This window comes from Macaca mulatta, chromosome 12, assembly GCF_049350105.2.
Source record: "Macaca mulatta isolate MMU2019108-1 chromosome 12, T2T-MMU8v2.0, whole genome shotgun sequence".
Lineage (NCBI taxonomy): Eukaryota > Metazoa > Chordata > Mammalia > Primates > Cercopithecidae > Macaca > Macaca mulatta.
Window position 1 is genome coordinate 12,896,136 of NC_133417.1, and position 21,977 is coordinate 12,918,112.

Below are 21,977 nucleotides of genomic sequence, written 5' to 3' on the forward strand. Positions count from 1 at the left end.
TCCATCTTCAGTATATGCTCCAAAGCACTGTCACCATTACATTTAAAAAAAAGAAACTGATGAACAAAGCAAACAACAAATATTAGCAACCCGATCCTCAGCACTAAAATGAAACCAACAAACTGTGGCTGGCTGTTAGTTGGCCAGCAGAGAAGTAAGTTCCTTCTCAATTCATCACCTGCCTTTTCTACCCTGTTGCATTTCCTGCATCTCCTTCCCGCCCCCACTCTCCATTTCATCTTCAATTCTAGCTATGCCAGGTGTCTCATAGCCCCCACTTTGTTGCTTGACACTTCATGTCATTTGCCTTTGTTCATGGAGCTCCCTCTTCCTGCAAGGCCATTGTCTGTGCTCTTCTTCTTTCTCATCCCTCAAATCTCTGCTCCAAGGTCAATTATTTTGAGAACTTTCTCAAGAAAGTAACAATGCTCTTGCTACAGTAACTTGACATTGTTATGCGCACATGCCTCATAAATTCATTTTTTTTTTTTTGTATACATCAAAGAGTGGATATCTACTATGTGTCAGGGATTAGAGGAGAGGCTGGAGACCCTGGGAAGATTCAGATATCATCCTGCTCTTATGGAATTCCCACTAAGAGCACACTGAGTTATCTTTTTCTGCTTAATCTTCTGTCTCACCATTTCCATAATAGCCTATATGCCACCAAAGCCATGAATGTGACTGGTACAAGTGTAAGACAGACATGTTTTCTCACCTAAATAGGTTTATAGTCTCAGTAGGTCGTTAACATAAATAACATTAATGATAATAAAAGCGTTGCTTAATGTCATAAGACAAAGCAGGGTGTAAATTCAATTCTTCTTCTTCTTCTTTCTTCTTCCTCTTCCTCTTCCTTCTTCTTCTTTCTCCTACTTCCCCTTTCTAGTTGCAGTTGAGAACAATTGCTAATAGCATTTAAGGTTAATGATGGAGATAAATATTTTTTAGATCTTTATGGGAAATGGAATAATATTTATTAGGATAAGCACTGACCTAAGCTTAGAGATATGAGCAATACTCTTAAATGAGTTCCCTTATTACCAGAATTTCCTACCCTATCCAACTTTTCATTTCAACCACTCAAATGCCATGCAGTCAAAGGACCATTTACCTACTGTTAAAGCTAGTGTTATACCTCTGCAATGATTACTAGAGCGTCTGATAGCCAGATGACTTGATATGCTTTGAATCAATACTTGGCTATTGACTTCCCCACAGAAGAAGCACTACATCAGGCTTGGAAGAAGAAGAAAGCTGACATCCTTCTGCAAAGCTGAAACATGAGCTAAAGGGCATTGTTAGGATGTCAGAGAGGCTACACTATTGAAAAGGGATTGGCAAAGGCTGAAACATGGTGAAAAGACCCTGAGCAGGGCACATGTGATTGTCATCAGAGATAAATATTGAGAAGATGAAGGAAAAGTGCTTGTATCACTTACTGGGTCTGTTCAACGTGACAGTCATCACTAAATTCATAGTTTAATGAATCAAATGTACATTCAAAAAGTACTTGTTGAATGAAAAAAGAAAATTCTGTGGAAGCAATCTTATTCCTACAATACAAGTCATCTGAAAAAAAATTTCTTTTTAATCTGAAACTCACAATCAGGGTCAATAATAATCTCTATTTTAATATGCCACTGTGTTAGTAAAAACACATGTAAAATAGTTTTATAGGCCAGGCGCAGTGGCTCAAGCCTGTAATCCCAGCACTTTGGGAGGCCAAGACGGGTGGATCACGAGGTCAGAAGATCGAGACCATCCTGGCTAACACGGTGAAACCCCGTCTCTACTAAAAAATACAAAAAACTAGCCGGGCGAGGTGGCGGGCGCCTGTATTCCCAGCTACTCAGGAGGCTGAGGCAGGAGAATGGCATAAACCCAGGAGGCGGAGCTTGCAGTGAGCTGAGATTGTGCCACTGCACTCCAGCCTGGGCGACAGAGCGAGACTCCGTCTCAAAAAAAAAGAAAAAAAAAAAAAAAAAAAAAAGTTTTAGAAGCTGTAGTAAACAATAATGGCAGAGAAGGTAAAACAAGATCTCAGAAAATAGTGATCAGAGTGTAAACTGTAATAAGAGTTTAGGAAAACAAATTGGAAATATGGATCAAGATTCTTAAAACTATTCAGAACTCTTGACTCAATAAAGCAGTTTCTGAGGTTTGTTTCAGTGAGCCATAGAACTTGTGGTATTGGATAATATTTAAATACAAAGATGCTCAACATAGTTCTGGTTACAATAATAAACATTTGGAAACAACACAGGTCCTCTGCCTCTCCCACCAAAATAGGAAAGACAAAGAAAAATATTAAGATGGTTGAATATAGAAACAAAAAAGTATTGGGCTATTTATTTTGGAGTTCTTAAAATAATATTTATAGGTATGGCAGTAGCATGTGAAAAGCTCTAGTTGTAATGGTAAGTGTGTTTCAGTATTCTCTGGGGAAAGTGCTTTTAGGAATCCTATGTGGCCTTCAGGAATGAATGACTAGTGCAAATCACGTTTTTTTTTTTTTTTTCTTTTGAGCCAGGCAAGTTCTGCAGTGTCCCAGAACACAGCATATATATGTCTACTATCGTGTCTTAGCCCTTGACAGTCTGTTTTCGACAAACCTCCCTTTTCCTTTTGTCTATTTCAATTTTAGAAGTCCTCCAAGTCATTCTATTTCCTTCCATAATGCTTTCATGATTATTCTAGAACACAAAAACTTTCTCATCTCTCAGTCTTCTAGAACTGTATTTTCAATTATGATCTCACACTATTCTACTGTGTCTTAAGCAATATAAAGGAGGTTGTGAATGTCCCATCACCAACTTTGTAATATGGAAGTTTACAAATGCCTTGCTTGTTTGAAGGTATAAATAAGATGCAGGATTTAGCATCTGGCATCAACAGGCAAATTCCCTTGGTTTAAAGCCCAACCGCTACCATTTACTAGATATGAGACCTTGTGGAATTTATATAAGCTTTCTGGGCCTCAATGTTCTCATCTGTAAAATGGAGATAATAACACTATGCATATCCCTTTATTGTTATGCTGTACTGATATCTATCTATCTATCTATCTATCTATCTATCTATCTATCTATCTATGCCCTAATATCTCACAATCAAAAATCTGCTCCTTTTTATCTTAATTTGGATTCTTAATAAAGTAGATATGATATACCATGACCAAAATATACCCTGAGTACTTAGAAGCTTGGCTTTGATTATACAACCTTCTGAACTTGCACGTTGTATTCAACTAATAACCGTGGTATCTATCTCTGGGAGTTGGAAAGCATTGAACTTGGTTGGGTTGCCAGGGATTGATCTGGTGGACTGCAAACACTGTTTTTATTCAGTTACTCCTCTGGAGAATAGGATACCACTTTCAGAGAAATTTTCTAACCATAACAACTTACAAACATCATATGATAGTCTCCAATGGCACTTTATGGGGTAGATTTCCTCTTCATATGGGAAAGCTGCCACAGATGGGACAGAAATTGCCCACACATTCATCACCTTTTTCTTAAAAAGGTGGTTTTGAACGATGTACATTTGAAAAGTGACCAAACTAGCATATCCAAGTCCCTTATATATCATCAAGTAAGGATAAAAAGAAATTAAGACTGACTGAAGGTATCTCTACTTTCGACAACAGCATGCTGTGTCTACACACTTCGGGAATTTCCATTTTGTTATTCCTTAGAGAGTCCATTGTGCCCACCTCACCCAGGCCCTCTCTTGTCCACAAAGGCTGGACAAAAAGCAGTTAATCCTATCTGTCCTAAGTCCGTCCTCTTGCTTCACATTTACTAGAAAGCACCAGCAATGAGGAGGGAAAGACTATTTCTGAAGAGCTTGACAAAACTAAGAGAATACTCAAGACATTATTATAAATAATTTATTAATCCAAAGAGTTTTTCTTTTCTTATTTCGACTGTGGCCAATTCCTTCAGTAAAACATTCCTCAACGCAGCAAGGAATCTGTCATTTCCACAAGTGCAGAATTTCAGGCCTGTTTGTTTTTGTTTTTGCCGGGGAGTGCCCTGTGTGCCATCTTCTGCACTGCAGAAGCTCTCACCTGGCCTGTGAGTGGGACCCATGCTTGCTGAGAGGGAGACACAAGCTTGCTGATGAAATCACTTGGTTTGCAAAATGACTAAAAACAATGGTCCTCACCCAACTGGGGGAGAGGGAAATTAGTTAGAGGGAGGACAAATATTTGAATTGCACGGAGTACTAAGGTGTGCTTGCCAAATGTCACAAATATTCAAGGGATTTTGATTGGTTCTGGCTGGGTGCCCAGAAGCGAGATAGAGTTTCACAAAGTCGCAGCCTACAGTGTAGACATTGAGCAATTTCACAGAAAAGGAAATAGGAAGGTGTTTTAAAAAATGATATTTTTAAGGTTTTTGTGTGTTGAGTCTCCTGCTCATCGGGCTTGACAGTGTTCCTTTAAAAACCAGCACCTCACCTCCATTGATTTTCAACTTCACACTTTTTTTTTAAAGCTCGACATCTTCTATTTTTAGCCTGATGGATGAAGTAAATTAAAGGAGAACAGTATCCATAGAGATGAACTCCTCAAAAAATTGTTAAATTACTTTTGGAGAAAGTGAGCGGAATAAGCTTTAACAGTCACAGGAATGTTGTAATGTGATTTGGCTGAAATTAGGGTTGCTGTGACTTCAATCTTCGTGTTTCCCTTGTCTTGCTATTAAATTGATGGCCATTTAAGTTGTCTCTGAACTTCTTATAGCAGCACTGACATTACAATCTGGATAGCCTTATGTGGGCCCTGCAATGTTTCTCTATAGGTATATATTGTTCTTGGCTATTTGGTGATAATATTTTTGGAACCAGACTTAAAACTTAGAAATTGGTGTTCACTGGGGCTCTTAGATAAAAACACCTAATTTTAGCCTTAGATGAACCCACAAGAATTCATTAGTTTTTCTTCCTAGGACCTGCAAAAAAATAAAAGGATCCCCAAAGTGATAAATTCATATACGTATTCACATATAAGAACTAGGTAAAGGCCAGGCATGATGGCTCACGCCTGTAATCCCAGCACTTTGGGAGTTCAAGGCAGGAGGATCCTGAGGTCAGGAGATAGAGACCATTGTGGTTAGCATGGTGAAACCCTGTCTCTACTGAAAATATAAAAAATTAGCCAGGCATGGTGGCGGGCGCCTGTAGTCCCAGCTACTCGGGAGGCTGAGGAAGGAGAATGGCATGAACCCAGGAGGCGGAGGTTGCAGTGAGCTGAGATCCGGCCACTGCACTCCAGCCTGCGCAACAGAGTGAGACTCCACATCAAAAAGGAAAGAAAGCAAAAAAAAAAAAGAGCTAGGTAAAATTTAAATTCAATCTCTGTTATTCCAGTGTTCTTTTTTCTTAATTTCTTTTTAATTTAATTTTTATTTTATTTTTATTTTTATTTTTAATTTTTGTGGGTGCAGAGTAGGTGTATATGTTTATGGGGTACACGAGATATTTTGGTACTGGCATACAGTGCATAATAATCACTTCATAGAAAATTGGCTATTCATCCCCTCAAGCATACCCCTTTATGGTATGAACAATCCAATGGTACTCTTCTAGTTACTTTGAATTCTAAATTTTTCAGTAGAAAAGTTTTAATAAGATTTTTTTTTAATAAAGCCAAACAATTTTTTTTGTTTGTTTCTGTAGGCAACTAACAGCAATAACTACATACTCCCCAATGACCAGTGGACGAGAGGACTAGTTCTTCTCTAATTTGATCAGACTTCCCTATGGACATCATCAGTGAATCTTGCTTTGAAGGAATGGAGGAGGCTAAGGAATGGCTGAGAGGTCTTTAAGGATGAGAATATCAATGTCACTTACCTTTGCTCGGTCTGGTTCCAGCCCTATTGACATCTACTATGTTCTTTCTGAATCTCCAAGTGCCAGCCCAGCAACAGCAGGCACTTAAGAAAAACTGGCAGGAGCTGTCCCAGAATGATAGTTCCCACTGTAGTCCTCAGAATAGCTCCAGGCCTTGGCTCTACTCTTATGTCTAGAAAATGTTTATCTTACCCTTCTACCTTCTAAGCCAATTTCAAATTCCTAATTTTTCATGAAATGCTCTACAGTTCCACACAGCGCTTTCAGAAGTATCTTTCTCAATCACACTTACAGTCCATAGTTGGGCATACCTTTCTCTGACTGGCAAACTTTCTATACTTTTTCATGTGTTTTCCCCCACCCATGGTCTCAATAAGACTATACAATTATAAAAATCAGGGCTGGGCCGGGCCCAATGGCTCACACCTGTAATCCCAGCGCTTTGGGAGGCTGAGGCAGGTGGATCACGAGGTCAAGAGTTCGAGGCCAGCCTGGCCAACACGGTGAAACCCCGTCTCTACCCAAAATACAAAATTTAGCCGGGTGTGGTGGCAGGTGCCTGTAATCCCAGATATTCAGGAAGCTGAGGCAGGAGAATCACTTGAAACCAGGAGGCGGAGGTTGCAGCGAGCGAAGATCGTACCACCGCACTCCAGCCTGGGCAACAAGAGCAAAACTCTCTCTCTCTCAAAAAAAAAAAAAAATTTATTTAATTAATTTAAAATTAATTTAATTTTATTAATTTAAAAAAATGAAGGCTCATATTCTTTACTTGTTTTCTATCCCTCACTCCTTATCCTGTGTATACTCCAGCCTACCTCTGTCTCACCTCTTACCACTCCTCCTCATTTTCAGCACCCTCCAGTCATCTGGAACTATTGGAAAATTTTGATTTTCCACAGAGCAGAGGACCCCTGTGCTTTATGTCTCCATTTGTTTCTTTGCTTCTGAGTATCCTTTTTCTTTCTTTCTTTCTTTCTTTTTTTTTTTTGTTTTGTTTTTTGTTTTCTCCTATATTTCTACAACAAGATCAGCTCAGGTCTTCTATTTGAAGTCTCCCTAACACTGGGCTTGACAGGCAGTCATTAGCACTTATCACCAATATTCAGGTTCCATTTTCTCCCCTTCCATGGTAAAAATTGCACTTCAGCCCCTATTGAAGTTGAGTGTGCCCACAGGGCTTTATTTGGCCAATAGAATGTGAGTGGAAGTAATGTTTTCTACTTCCAGTAGAAGCTTTGTAAAGCTACTGCATGCTTCCCTGTGCTTCCCTCCCTGTGTTTCCTCTTACCACAGCAACCTTCCAGATAATAGAACTTTGTTACCATCTAAGAATGAGGACAAGGTGGAAGAAGGGCCTCTGTCATGCTTGATGGGCTTGTGACACAGGCATGGTGTGGACCTTGTTACTTACACCACAGAGATGTTAGTTTGTTTATTACAGCAGCCTAACAACTCATCAAGACAATGCAATTGACTTAATAGCTCCCTCTTGTGTGCCTGCAGCACCTTCCCTTGCTTCCACCTTAAACTTATTCAACTGTGTTGTCATGATCTCATTTCCTGCCTGTTTTGCTGGTAGACCATAAACTCCACAAGAATATGGCTTTTATCCATGTATCCTCTGTGCCCAATAGTGTTTGGTATTAAAACACACATGTTGAATGAGTCAGTAAAACATGCCTGCCCCATTCTAAATAGATCCTGAAGTTAACAATGGTATTCCTGGAGTTTTGTCCATCCCACCAGGGGCAAATACTCAATTTACTCACAGTTGTGGCAGGTGGCACCAGTGTAACTTGTGTCACTGCAGTTACAATAGAACGTGGTCCAGGACTGGGAGCAGCTTCCTCCGTGTTCACAGTAGTTTGGCAAACACCTAATGAAAGAAAACATAAATGAAAAGAACCAAATCAATTGAAAGAAAGGGGAAAGCAAAAATGCCTCATATCCAACTGCCTCAATTAATAGTAGATATTGATTTGCTATACTCCCATACCTAAGGCAGGTTGAATGACGTCAAAATAGGATGAGTATTACAGTTTTACCACAAAAGGTAGAATCACCTTGCATTACTGGGCAATGTAAGTCTGAGAGCTGATGTAGGTATTTAAGTTAAGAATGTTATTATTGAGGCAAATTCATGTTGACTTAAAGTTCATTTGAAGCGGCCAAAATTTGTAAGGTTTTTCACTTACCAAAAAATAAAATGTATAAAGATCATCATTTTACATTTTTTAATGGTTTTGCATTTTTAAAGGAGAGGCAGATAATTGAGGTCAATGTCCTCATGCTTCTTTTTTTGGGGAATGACCAGGTATCTATTTTCAACTGCACAAAGACAACATGAAATTAGAAAAGATGATACTTGTGCATCTAAAATGCAAGGATACTTTATCATTTGTAAAAGTATAAATGTTATCTTCAAAACAAAGGCTTCACTACTTAAGGCCAAAATAATATGGCTATTCTGAAAAATATTTTTACCACACACATAAAAAACTCTATACAATATTTATATAATTTGAATCAGCAATCACACTGAGATGACCCTTTCTTAAGGCTATTGTTCAAAATATGAAAAATATATATGCTAATGAGTGTTGTTCACAATGATGCCATTCATAATGGTGAATCGACGTAAGTGTCCAACATTAGAAAATTACCTAGGAAATCTGTAGTACATAAAACGAATGGACTATACTCAGGAAGGGGAACATCACACACCGGGGCCTATCATGGGGAGGGGGGAGGGGGGAGGGATTGCATTGGGAGTTATACCTGATGTAAATGATGAGTTGATGGGTGCAGCACAGCAACATGGCACAAGTATACATATGTAACAAACCTGCACGTTATGCACATGTACCCTACAACTTAAAGTACAATAATAATAAATAAATTAAAAAAAAAAAAAACTAATGGACTATCATAAAACTACAACAAATGATGTGGACAAAAGTGATTATAACAGACCAGGACTAGATTAAGTAAAAGTTTAACATACGAAGCACGAACACAATCAAATAAAACACAGCCTTTATAAATTTCAAAAATAGTGGAAAGGAAAAATTTTTAGAATTAGTTGGGCTAATGGGAGTGGAGGTAACGTTTATCTCTTCCATATAGAAATCACAGACTTTAGGGAGACATGTATCTGAGTTCAAATCCCATTTACTACATGATGCCTTTGGGTTATTCTCTGCACCTCTTATACTGCTGCCATTAAGAGATAACCTGGCTGGTGCTCAGTAAATGTAGTGAATAAAATTAAGAGTAAAAACAATGATACGTACCATAATTTTTGAAAACAATTTTTATAGGGCCTGAGAGAGTATAGGAGAATAAATTCCGTGAATTTAAAAAGAAAGAGGGTGCAAACAATGAAGTTACAGAAGTGGTATGTAATACAATAAATGGGTTCCTTGTGAAGCCACTAAGAATCTGAGGCAAGCAAAAGTAAGATGATTTACTCTGACTGCCCTATATAGGTAGGAAAGCCTCCAGCAATGATTGTTTCAAAGCCCAGAAACTAATATTCCTGCATATGTTCAGACATATTATTAGAAATTTTCTGCTCAGCACAGCAAACATACAATTGTGCTGACGGGGCTTATGTTTGGGAGAAGCTTGCTGATAACTTTATGGTATTCAAGGATAGCCTAAAGTACGGGAAAGATTTAAATGAAGGGCCCATAGTTTTGCTATAGAATGTATTCACACAAAACAGCCAAACAAACAAACGAACAAAACAGTGGTCCTCTCTCTATTCAAATTCCACCTCTCCTCTTTATTCCCACCCACTCTCCTGGTCTTGATGGACAGGAAAGGCCACAGGCTTCTTCTCACTTGGGTAACTCAGAGATCCTCTCCTGCTCTATGCCTGTCCTCGGAGCGAAGTTCCAAAAACTTAGAGCCTTGATGTTCTCATCCAAGTAAGGATCTCTTTCTCCAGGCATGTCCTGAGGAGATCCTGGGGGGCTAGCACTGTTTTGAATGCCCCCTGTCCCCACACCCTGTTTTCTTTCACATCCCGGCATCTCCCTGCTTCTGAAATACTGCTTCTCCTGCAGTTTCCCTTTTGCCATAATTTCCTCTTCTGAAGCTGCCCAGTTTTTCCATGACCTTTCCACACCTCCTTTTGCCCCATCCCATCCCCGTCCACATAGCACACATGTAAACACACACAGAGATCTCCATAATGAGCAAATGATAGTATTATTGCTGCCCTCCCCCAACAAAAAAGAAATTGCCTTAAGAAAGAAAAACGGAACAAAGCACACTCAATAGGTGCTTATTCTGTAGTTCTTTTGTTTCGGGGCCCAAGAAAGTTCAGGGTTGCCTTTGTTTGGTGGCTGAAACTATAAAATAAAAAACCCAGACATTCTCAGTGGTCATGTTTTCAGACATAAGAAAGTTTGTCTGCAGTGAAAGAGAGACAGAATAAAAAGATATGCTGACACGCAGCATGCGGCAAAAAAGGGACATGCCAACACTGCGTGGTGGGTCCCTGCTGTTCTTGAGACTTCATTGCACCCATGAACTTCCTGAGGGCTGGCTATTCTCATCTATGTTGGATTCTGTGAAATAGCCCAACCCTTTTCCAGGAAAAGGGTCCTCTTTGCAATTAGGCTAGTTCGAGCTGGCATTCTCTTACTTTCAACTAGAATTTTAACTTTGAGTAAGAAAGAATATTCCTGTAATTACAAAAAGAAAAAGAAACATTTTCCACACTTTAATTTTTTTTTTTTGAAATGAAGTCTTGCTCTATCACCCAGGCTGGAGTGCAGTGGACAAGATCTAAGCCCACTGCAAACTCCACCTCCTGGGTTCCAGTGATTCTCCTGCCTCAGCCACCCAAGTAACTGGGATTACAGGCGCCTGTCATCATACCTGGCTAATTTTTGTATTTTTAGTAGAGACGGGGTTTAGCCATCTCTTCTATGGGTTGGCCAGGCTGGTCTGGAACTCCTGACCTCAGGTGATCCACCCGCCTCGGCCTGTCAAAGTGCTGGGATTACAGGCATGAGCCACACCGCACCTGCTCCACTTTAAATATTTTTAAAACAAAAGATTACAAAATCTACTTTGGCATGTAGGGAGAAGGGTTTAGGCAAAAACTCTAAGAAATATCTGGGCACTTAGAACACATCTTTAATATGCTTCACACAGACCTTATTTTGCAGTGATAAACTCAATTTACCAATAAAAATGTAGAAACTACATTTTTATTAACTTACTAGAAACTTATTTGTCTATGGTCACTCAGAAAAACCAATGATGCATTCCTGGAAGGGTAAAAGAATACTTGAGTAAGGAAAAATCTAGTTTTCCCAGAATGAGAAAGAAAAAAATAATACTAATAAATGAGCAGGAGAGTTGCCTTCAAGCTTGGTTCATTTTGGTTCAATGCACACTGTGATTAGAAAAACTCATCTGTAAAATAGACGCTTGAGATAAAAGATGCATAACACCAATTTTCTTGTTTAAAAAGGGCAGTTTTACGAGTATAGTTTCCATGTTCTTTAATCAGTTCGTTTTAACTGGGCTTTTGTTTCTTTCTCTATGTGGCATAAACGGAGCAGCGAAGACATTAGCCCAGAAAAAGACCCATCATAGAACTGGGAAGTGAAAAGAGTCAGTTAAGTGTGAGGGCACTCACTCTTTCAGGTGTTAGGTTCTTAATCCAAACTGCTAGGAGATAAACACATTGAACGTCTGTCTTCTAAAATCCTAACGATATTGCATCTGTAACTGCATCTGGATGGATGTGACTTCCTTTGGTGCACAATGTTTAATAAAGAAAGCTTTCGGCATGGACACAATGACTTTCCTCTTACTCCCCAAAGCCCAGACAAGCTAGCATGGTGATGTGTCCCAGGAAAAACTCAGATAGTGTGGCAGACACATTGGAAGCTCTTAGCTTCTGTATAAAAGCAGAAATGTGCATTGTCTTAAGGGAAATGAGAGAAAGGGTTGAAAGAAAGAGAACAGATAGAAAAGAAAGGAGAAAAAAAAAAGTCAGAAGGTTAAAAGTCTGTATAATGTTTATCCAAATAAAAATTTCTTCCAAAAGAGAAGGATCATTGCTAGGTGGGGCTATTGACAATCCGGGTAACAGGTAAAGTGAGAAGGTTCATCTAGAGTGGTCCATGTACCTAAGGTCACAGTCCATCCTACAGAGGTACATGGTTTGGGTCTCAAGGTGGTGGTTTTGTGTTGTGTTTGGCTGTTCATGGGAAATATGAAGAAACAGAGTATTTCTCTTTAAAGGCAAATGCACAGCAATGGAGACAGCCAAAGAAACTGCTTCAGAGCAGAGAGAAGATTTTGTAGGATGTTGGGAGATGGAACCACCAGGTAGACTAGAGACAGAGATTTGTGAGTATTTAAACCGGAGGCAAATGCACAGCAATGGAGACAGCCAAAGAAACGGCTTCAGAGCAGAGAGAAGATTTTGTGGGATGTTGCGAGATGGAACCACTAGGTAGACTAGAGACAGAGATTTCTGAGTATTTAAAGCGGAGTCCAATTTCAAGCATCCTGGCAAGCATACTTTCAGCTGAACATGCTCTCTCTACATGAGCGTTAGGAAGAACAAAAGGACCCCCGCAGCTTTCCTTCAGGAAGATCAGAGTGGTTATTTCTCTGTAACTCAGCTTTAACTGGGGCCCGGCTGAAGTTTCCAGCTGGAGTGGATGAGGCCTGGGAAAAGTGTGATGAAAGCAAGAGGAATCAAGACAGTTCAGGGAAATGCAGTCTGTCGGTTTGTTTTTAATTTGGAAAGTTTCACAGAAGACATATGAATTTTTGGCTTCTTTTCAAGCAAAAATAAGATGACTGAGCAAAGTCAAAGCAAATCTCATGGCTACACACGAGCGACTTCAACGTTTAGATTTGAGTTCGGTCTTTGCTTGTGAACTCCAGACTTCTCTACGCAGCTGTCTGCTGGACAGCTCCACGTGAGCGTCTAATAGGTATTCCAAACTTTGTGTACCCAAACCGAACTTTCCAGTCTCCTCCCTCACCCTGCCCCCACCACCTGCTTCACCTGTGTTCTTCACTATCACAGTTGATGCCAACACCCTCCTTACCAGTATCCAGGTTCTTAAACTTGAAGATCCTCTCCTTCTCTCATAGCCTATATCCAAGATGTGAGCAATTCCTGCTGGCTGGGCCTTCAGAAGCTGTCTTGAACCTCACTACTTATCACCCCTCCCATGATGCTGCTCTGGTCTGAGCCACAAGCATCTCTCACCAGAATAACGGCAATTATCACCTAACTGGTCTCCCAGCTTCCATCCTTGGTCCCTTCAATTAATTTCCAACACAAGAGCAAGGGGGACCCTATAAAAACCTAAGGTAGATCATTTTAAATACCTCTCCTCTGGCTCCCTATTTTATCTAGGGCAAAAGCAACATCCTTAAAATGATCTTCCAGTTCTTATTGATCTGCTCCCCTTAACACTCTCAACTCACCCCTACTCTTTTCCCTTTTCTACAGCTGCTCCAACCATGTTGACTTTGTTGTCCCTAAAGCACACCGGGAATGCTCCCTTGTCAGGGTTCTTGTGCTGGAATTCCCTCTACCCAGAGTGTTGTTCCCCAGATATCCCCATGGCCCATGTCTCAGCTCATGTTCCTGCTCAAGTGTCACCTCAAAGAGCCCTGCCACCATCATGTTATTTAATGTTGCAAACCTTCCTCACTGTTTCCCTGGAACCTCTTTCCTTGGAATCTCTTTCCCTGCCATTTTATTTGTCTTTAGCATGTATTACCTTCTAACACATTAGATATTCTGCTTATGCATCCGTTTATGATTCAGTGTCTGTCTCTCTGAAAATGAACATTAGCTCCAGAAGAGCACTGTTTGTTGTCTGTTTGGTGCACTGACGTACTCAAAGTAGTAAGCAAGGTAGGCACTCTATAAATGGTTGTAGATTGATTGAATGAAGGGATGGACATTTCTGGGGTGCAGGTCTCTGTTAGGTAAGCCTCCTCAGTTCATCACAGCCTCGCTGACCTTCACTCATTTGCCATTACCTGCATGCTCCTGAGCAGCTAAGTAAGAACTCAGTAGGAAAGAGGGCAGGCAAAGGAGCCTCATTTGTGTGTGTGTGTGTGTGTGTGTGTGTGTGTGTGTGTGTGTGTGTGGTGAGACAACAGTAACACAAGGAAAAAGAGCCTTCTTCTGTGCAGACACAGGCAAGGAGCAGTTGAGAGAGGGAAGAGAAACTCAGGTTTCTCTGAGTGGAGAAGTAAGATAGAGACCATGAATTGGATGTTCTTTAGTGGCCACTTAGGGATGCAAGTCAGTAATGCAATTCCTTTTGATTACTTATGTCCATCGAGCTGTATTTTTGGGCCCTAACAACTTTATGGCTTAAGTACTTAGAAAGATAATTGTCCTTTAATTGGATCAGAAGCAGAACCCTTATGCATGATGCAACTTAGAGCTTTTTTTTTTTTTTTTTTTTTTTTTTTTTTTGAGGAGGGGGGCGGTAGAATATCTAGCATTCCTGATAAAATCTGTGTACAATTTACCCATCCTGCTCACCTTGATCCTTGTTACGTTTAACCAAACCTGACTTTCTGATCTCCTCCCTCACCCTGCCCCCACCCTCTACTTCACCTGTGTTTTTCACTGTCACAGTTGATGGCAATACCCTTCTTACCAGTATCTAGGTTCCCAAACTTGAAGATCCTCTCCTTCTCCCATAGCCCATGTCCAAGATGTGAGCAATTCCTGCTGGCTGGGCCTTCAGAAACTGTCCTGAATCTCACCACTTATCACCCCTCCCCGATGCTGCCCTAGTCTGAGCCACAAGCATCTCTCAGCAGAATAACTACACTTTTCAGCTAACTGGTCTTCTGGCTTTCGTTCTCGACCCCTTCAGTTAATTCCCAACACAAGAGCAAGGGGATCCCACAAAAACCTAAGGCAGATCATATTTAAAAATACAATAACCTTAAACTAGCTTTATGACTATTTAAGTAATTTTTAACCAAACATCTTTTTTTTTCCTTCCTACAAAATATCTCCACCAAGAGGAAATTTTGATCTTGACTTTCTTTAAGGCCTTTCCCTGGCCAAAAAGTTTGAAAACACTTTGACATGTGTTCGCAATCACATCTGGGATGTTGCTTTAACAGTATTATTTCCCCTGTTTTACAGATTTAAAAAGTGAGACTAGGTGAGAGTGAATAACTTGCCCAAGTACAAAGTGACAGAGTCAGGAAGGTGAAGCGTACTACCTGTCACTGAAGTCTGTACTTTGGAGCACTGCACATCCTCCTTCAAACAAATGCCAGGTCATCTCCCTAAAAGTGATACCTAAGCATACATCTTAGGCATCACTTCTGCCAAAGTGAGGGCTAGGGGGCTTTGCATATTTTCTCCACTGATTCCAGACACTGTTATGCAATGTGGAGTTGTCACTTTAGATTTTTTTAAAAGATATTTTTTTGGTAGGAAAAGGGATCTTAATATGACAAATGGATTAATTGGAAATAAAATTACACGAAAGAAAAAACATGTATGTTTGCACACTTAACAATGATATAGAATTTATTCTATAAATTTCCAATGGGAAAGGAAGATGTCAATTCTGTTTTCAATCCCTCTTCGCTACTAGTTTGTGACATCTTCAAAATAGATTAACCCAGAAGACAGCCTCTGCCCCTGCCCTGCTCTTGTGGTTTACATTTTTTTGCAGACGACAGAGAGTGTTTCTGTGCCCTGAGCCTATGTGAGTTAACATGGTTGTTTTCTCGTTCTTACTACTAATGTCAGAAAATTTTAGACTCTGCCTGCTTTCAGTAGAAAGACCTTATTAGTTATCATTACAAGCCAAATAAAGTCATTTAACCTACCACACATTTTTATTGCATGCCATTTAAATTAAACTTAAGTTATATAATCCCACAAGTACAGAAAAATGTAAGAGTTCATCCATGTGTATTAAGCAAATGGAAAATTCGTTGAGGATCCATATTTGGTCTTTGAATCCAGTGACATGGGTTTCGTGGTCAGCCAGCTGTGGATGTTACGGAGCCCTTGCCTGAGCTTCCACACACAGGGGCCAAAGATCTCCACCACAGTCACCAACATGGACAGTCTCAAAGCTTCATCACTTAGCACGTTATGTGTCTTCCTCAGGCATGCAATCTTTAAGCCCAGAAGTTTCCAAATTCAGCATCAAAAGTTTAAAATAATCAGAACCATGGTATGAATGTTTTTGGGTAAAGAAGTATGGTACTGAGAGAGAAAAAAGGTCACAAAACTGGTCCTGGACAGAAACTTCTATGTGATGTAATTTTCATTTTTCTTAGAAAAAAATCAGCATTCCCAAGATAAAAAAAAAATACTTGAGCATATTTACGATCAATTTTAACAGGGTTAAGGCTCAGTATCAGTTGACTATCAGTCTTAGGAAGAACCTTACCCTTAGAATCTTCATGTCTTACATTAAGTCATGAAGTTTAATAATCATTAACTGAGTTTTTAATCTTTAAATTTTTCTAAAAACATTAAGTCTAACAAGGAATATATCATTTATCTTTTCTCTCATAAAGGTCCCCGGCCAAGAGAGAATTTTTGAATTGGCCGGCTCCAGTTCTTGTCTCTTGTAGGAAGATTATAATAAAACTTTGACTATATTTTAATAGTCCTTTAGTGTTTGTAGTTTGTAAGAGAACTTGGCCTATTTGAGTATAATTCTTGTAAACTTCCATTTAAAATGTGTAAGGCCGAGCTCAGTGGTTCACTCCTGTCATCTCAGCCTTTTAGGAGGTCGAGGCAGGAGGATTGCTTGAGGTCAGGTGTTCAAGACAAGCCTGGACTACACAGGGAAACCCTGTCTCTACAAAAAATTCAAATAATAGCTGGGTATGGAGGTGCATGCCTATAGTCCTAGCTACTTGAGAAGCTGAAGTGGGAGGATTGCTCGAGCCCAGGAATTCACGGCCACAGTGGGTTATGACCTCACCACTACACTCCAGCCTGGGGGACAATGTGAGAAGACCCTGTTTCCAAAAAAAAAAAAAAAAAATTACAAAATGTATGAGACAACTGATTTAGATTCTTAATTGAAATCTTCCTTAGTAAAAAACCTAAGACAGAAGTTCATTTAAGTTAAATGTTTGTTTTCTGAATGTTTAAGATTGACAAATGTTCGTCACATTCTGTTTGTTAATTAACAAATCAATGAACTTGGAAAGTTAATAAACTATATCATATACGTAGTTTAAAGTATTTGAAGGTACTTAAATAACTAAATCCAGGATTAAACATTTCCAAAGGTCCCTTAGACCTGATAGCTAACACCTGCTAGATGTATAAATAGAATAAGGCATTATAAGCTGAATTTTAAAAAAAGAAAAAAAAAACTTAACAAGGATTTTAAAATTTTAAGAAACTCAACATCACTTTTTTAAAACCAAAAATAAACCTTGCTAAAGTCTGTTCTGCATACAAAAAAATAATCTTTTGCGGGCACCAGAACACTCCCATCAGCACCTGCCTTGGTTCACAATTCTGTTCTTACATTCCACCTTTGGCCCTCATGTCCCTGCGGAGAAGCTCAGCTTCTCCATCAGGCTCTGCACAATGCCCAGGAGCTGACCCTGGGAGCCACTTCCATTTGTTCAGTCTGGAGCACTGAATTCTGCCTCTAGTTTCTCTTCCTCTGTCTGTCTCCACAATGGTTACTTTTTGGTGAAAATAACAGGTTTTAGATTTAAGCTATTTGCCAATTTGTTCTCCCAAATTCCCTAAGTAGTATTTTGATAAATTTGTTTATTCAAAATTGGAAAACTCTGGATTTTATTTTTCTTAATTTGCAAATATTTACAGAAAAACATTTTGCATCATTTTATTTGCATTCTTTTTTTTGATACTGCATAATCAATCCTTTTATTTCCCTTATTCATTCTAACTTTTTATTTTTATATTTTTTTTGAGACGGAGTCTTGGTCTGTTACCAAGGTTAGAGTGCAGTGGCACTATCTTGGCTCACTACAACTTCCACCTCTTAGGTTCAAGTGATTTTCCTGCCTCAGCCTCCCAAGTAGCTGGGATTACAGGCAAGCGCCAGTGTGCCCAGCTAATACTTGTATTTTTAGTAGAGACTGGGTTTTGCCATGTTGGCCAGGCTGGTCTTGAACTCCTGACCTCAGGTAATCTGCCTGCCTCGGTCTCCCAAAGTACAAGGATTGCAGGTGTGAGCCACCCCGCCAGGCCCAACTATTTCTTCTTGGAACACATTGCCCCTTTACAGCCTTTGCCAGTGTTTTGTGTTATACTACTTTCTGGTCATGCAGCATATGAAGAACATTGCCATAATGCCATGGACACAGTGGCATTTTAAAAACTTAACTCATATATCTGCTTTGACCTAGAATTCTGTTTCTTTCAATAATGTCCCAGAAATACATTTTTACACATACAAAAACAATGTAAAATTATTGTCATTGATAATAGTTAAAAATATAATTAATGGATAATCTACCATTTGGGGGATGGCTAAATAAATGATAGTACATCCGTACTGTAGAATGCCATGAGACATTAAAACGAATAGTACGTCTGTACGTAAGGAGATTGGAAAATTCTTCAATGGATTGGAAATATGTTAATAGTGGTTCACTGCGGGAATATAAGTACCATCTCATTTTTTTATATTTCTGCTCATGGCTTTTACAATGAGTCTGGAAAGAAATGTTGAGATATTTTATTTTAGTTTGTATATGTGCATGTGTGCGTACATAAACACGCACACATATATATACACACAAATATATAGATATACTCACACATAGACATATGTGTGCATGTGAGTGCATGTGTGTATATGCTTGCTATCGGACAATGGTAAAGGGACATTCATGCAGCTGAGGGAGGAAATGGTCTGTAAAAAGAGAGAGTCAAGCTGTCCTAAGGCACATTCTAAGCCCAGGAAAGAGACCAGCTGGACAAAAGAAGATGTTCAGATGTAAAGAAGATGTTCAGATATAAAGAAGATGTTCAGATATCTGAGGATGGACAATCTACCTGGAAAGGTGGGCACTGGATATTTATCACTGCCAATGTGTTCAATGGCCCCATGAGATGCCAGGCCTGTCCTGGTGTCATTGCCTGGATGCAGCTGTCATAGTACCCAAGAGGTATATATTGGGGTCACCTTTTCATGTGAAGCTCCTGAGACTCAGCGAGTTCCAGATTTCCAGTGACGGCAGAGTGAACATTTAAACCCAGGTCTAACCGACTGCCCTCTACGTCCCTCATCAAACTCCAGAAATCAAATTAAATGGGGACGGCCTTTGCCCTTTTGGATAAAGCTCATCTGATAGCACACTTCTCATGATCACCATTCATTATTGCCCCCCATTGATTCATGTACGTTCTAAGTCTCTTGTAAAAATTAAAAGAAAATGGTCCTTTGTCTAAGAAAATAAGCACAGTGGTTAACTGTGTGTGCCCAAGTGGCCATTTTTATTGCAGTTATTTAAACATATTAACTTTTTAGACTCATGCCCACCACCCTAAAAAAATCTTCAACCTGAACACATCTTGAGAAAATCATCGGTTAAAAGATAACAGCATAAAAAATATACTCAGGGTACTTAAATAAAAACTTACGGAAATAATTTTTCCTCACCATTAAATTTCCCTCTTCTCCATTTCCCATAACAGACTAACATGAATAGGACACCAAATGACAGGACTTTGAAATTCCCAAATGTTCAGATAAATGATTCTCTATACATGAATCTGAATGTATTTATGCTCCACAGAGTAACCTCCCTTTTAAAGAATTCTCATTCCTTCTTTATACAGCTGAAGGTCAGTTTAATTTCTATATGCTTTCCTTGGAGACAAAAGAACAAAACATTTCAATAGTTCTCAAAATGCAAGCTGACTAATGTAAGCTGTGTTATGAAGCTCATACATTAAAAATCAGCTAGGTTGAGTTCCTTTGTTTGCTTTAATTAGCAGCCAACTGCATTGATCTTGTTTTGGTCAGAGAGCTTCTCTGAAAGCTTTTGAAACCTATTTCTGTGCCTTTCCATTCTAACAATTATCATAATCCCATTTTACCCCCACAGTTGGATCTCCATTATAATTGAAATTTGTTGTAATTACAGCAGATGCAGACATTAAGGAATTAAGGAAATAAAAAGAAAAGTGTCAAAAGTCAGTTTCCTAAATTTTCCAGGGTCTAGTTCACAGCAGGGAGTCAATTGCAGATTGTTGCGATGATCCCTAGATAATGGACAAGCAAAGATGATCGAATGAGTTTGCAATGCACGTCAGTGATCCCAGCAACAATGCTGGGGTTCAAGAAGAAGCCGGGCACAAAGGGCACACATGCCTCTCCCTGCACGGGCCAGTGAACAGAAAAGGGAAAGGTCTTCTCTCTACTCTACTGCATACCTAAAATGTATGACCCTGAAGTGCTCAATTATTCAAAGGCCAGTTCTTCAAAGCAGAGGACATTCAAAATCAAGAAGAATGTATCAGCATCATCCATACTAATGTTGTTAATATGACAAACAACCTGAGCCTACGAAAATAGTAGCAAGACATTGCTACCTGGGAACTTTAGAAACAAGTCCCCTACCACCAAATTATAAAATCATATATACCAAAAACATTCACAAAGGAAGAGCACTCCCTATTAGCTTGGTGGGGTCATTTTCACAAAAGAGAATATAATTACATTTCTCTAATCAACCCATTTATCTCAGGGACCTAGAAGGGATCCATCAGAATGGAAATCCACCACACGATTGACAGAGGGGCTACAGATTTCATGGGAGAGAAATCTGGTTGGGTTAGTCTACCTCACATCCATTAGGAAGAGGGTTTTGTGTTCCTTACACTAGCAGGCTTTTGTTCAGCATCATGATTGCGGTACCTCGGTTGGAATATTGGAGCTATCGGGAAGCGCACAGACAGTAGAGCTCTCCAGATTACTATAAGGGTCTTCTTGTTAATTTTAGGACATCACTCAGATTCCACTACAAATAGAAATATTTCTATTACTTGACTCAGTGCTTCTCAAACTTTGGTTAAAATGAAGACCCTGATACAGAGGTTATGAATTTATAATAAGTTTCTGGGGAATGAGAAAACTGCTGGCTCCCAGACCTCGCTGAATAGCAAAGGTCTGCACCTCAGTAGAGAGTCATTCTGTAGAGGTGGTTCAGAGGGCTTGAAAATTGTAGGCTTTTATTTTTTTCCCTTTCCTTTCCTTGTTTTGGGCTCTCTTGTCAAATATTTCTAATTATTTTGTAAGTTTTAAGTTAAAATGCTATCATTTTCGAATGTGTCATGAATCAGGTTTTAACACACGACACTAGCAATGTTAGTCTTTAGCTCCAGGCTAACTCTGCGGACTTTGATGGAAATCTTTCCCCACCTTCCCTGGGATTCCTGTGAACTTTAATGGGGAATGATGTTACACTGCACTGTCATGTATCATCAGGGCTGCTCAGGCCCACGCAGGCAGTAGAGTGGATACAGAGAGGGCACCGCTACTCCACAGCCTCATCCCCTTAAGCCCAGCCATGCTCAGGGACACCTGCATGCTACAAGCTCTTTCCACTGCATAAGAATGAAGCAATAACAAGTTAGTGGATGAACATGATATTAAAATAATAACATATCATAGCAAGTGTTAGCACTGACTATATATTTATCTGGCTTTTACTTTTCTAAGAAATGCACACGATTCTCAAATTTGAAGTAAAAAAAAGAAATTATACCCACTTTTGAATGCTTCTAGATCAGTCTTATTGAAAAACAGCAGCTATTGCAAAGCGTGGTATCTAGAACTTCTATCAACAGGTAGCTTATGTGTGTGAATCAAGATTTTCTCAGTATTTAACAACCAAACCAAAACAGCCAAATAAAATGAATCCCGAGGCTAATGTATGACTGCAATTTTTGACACTCCTCCCCCTGGATCTAAGAATTATTTTCATAGACCATGTCTAGAAATATTTAATTTAATCTTCAAATATTGTATTTATTTGTTGTGGATAGAACTAAAATTTTATTTGATGGAATACAAAAATTTCACCACATTAAAGTAAAAATGAAAACTACT

At 39.3% G+C, this 21,977-nt stretch overlaps 1 protein-coding gene across 1 annotated transcript in view; it reads right to left on the bottom strand.

Moving 5' to 3' along the window:
* Positions 1 to 21,977, bottom strand: part of CNTNAP5 (contactin associated protein family member 5) — an 861,846-nt gene that overhangs the window by 339,552 nt on the left and 500,317 nt on the right. The window contains exon 11 of the mRNA XM_015109883.3: positions 7,638 to 7,744. Coding sequence (XP_014965369.3) covers positions 7,638 to 7,744 — 107 coding nt within the window. The remainder of the gene's footprint in view (positions 1 to 7,637; positions 7,745 to 21,977) is intronic.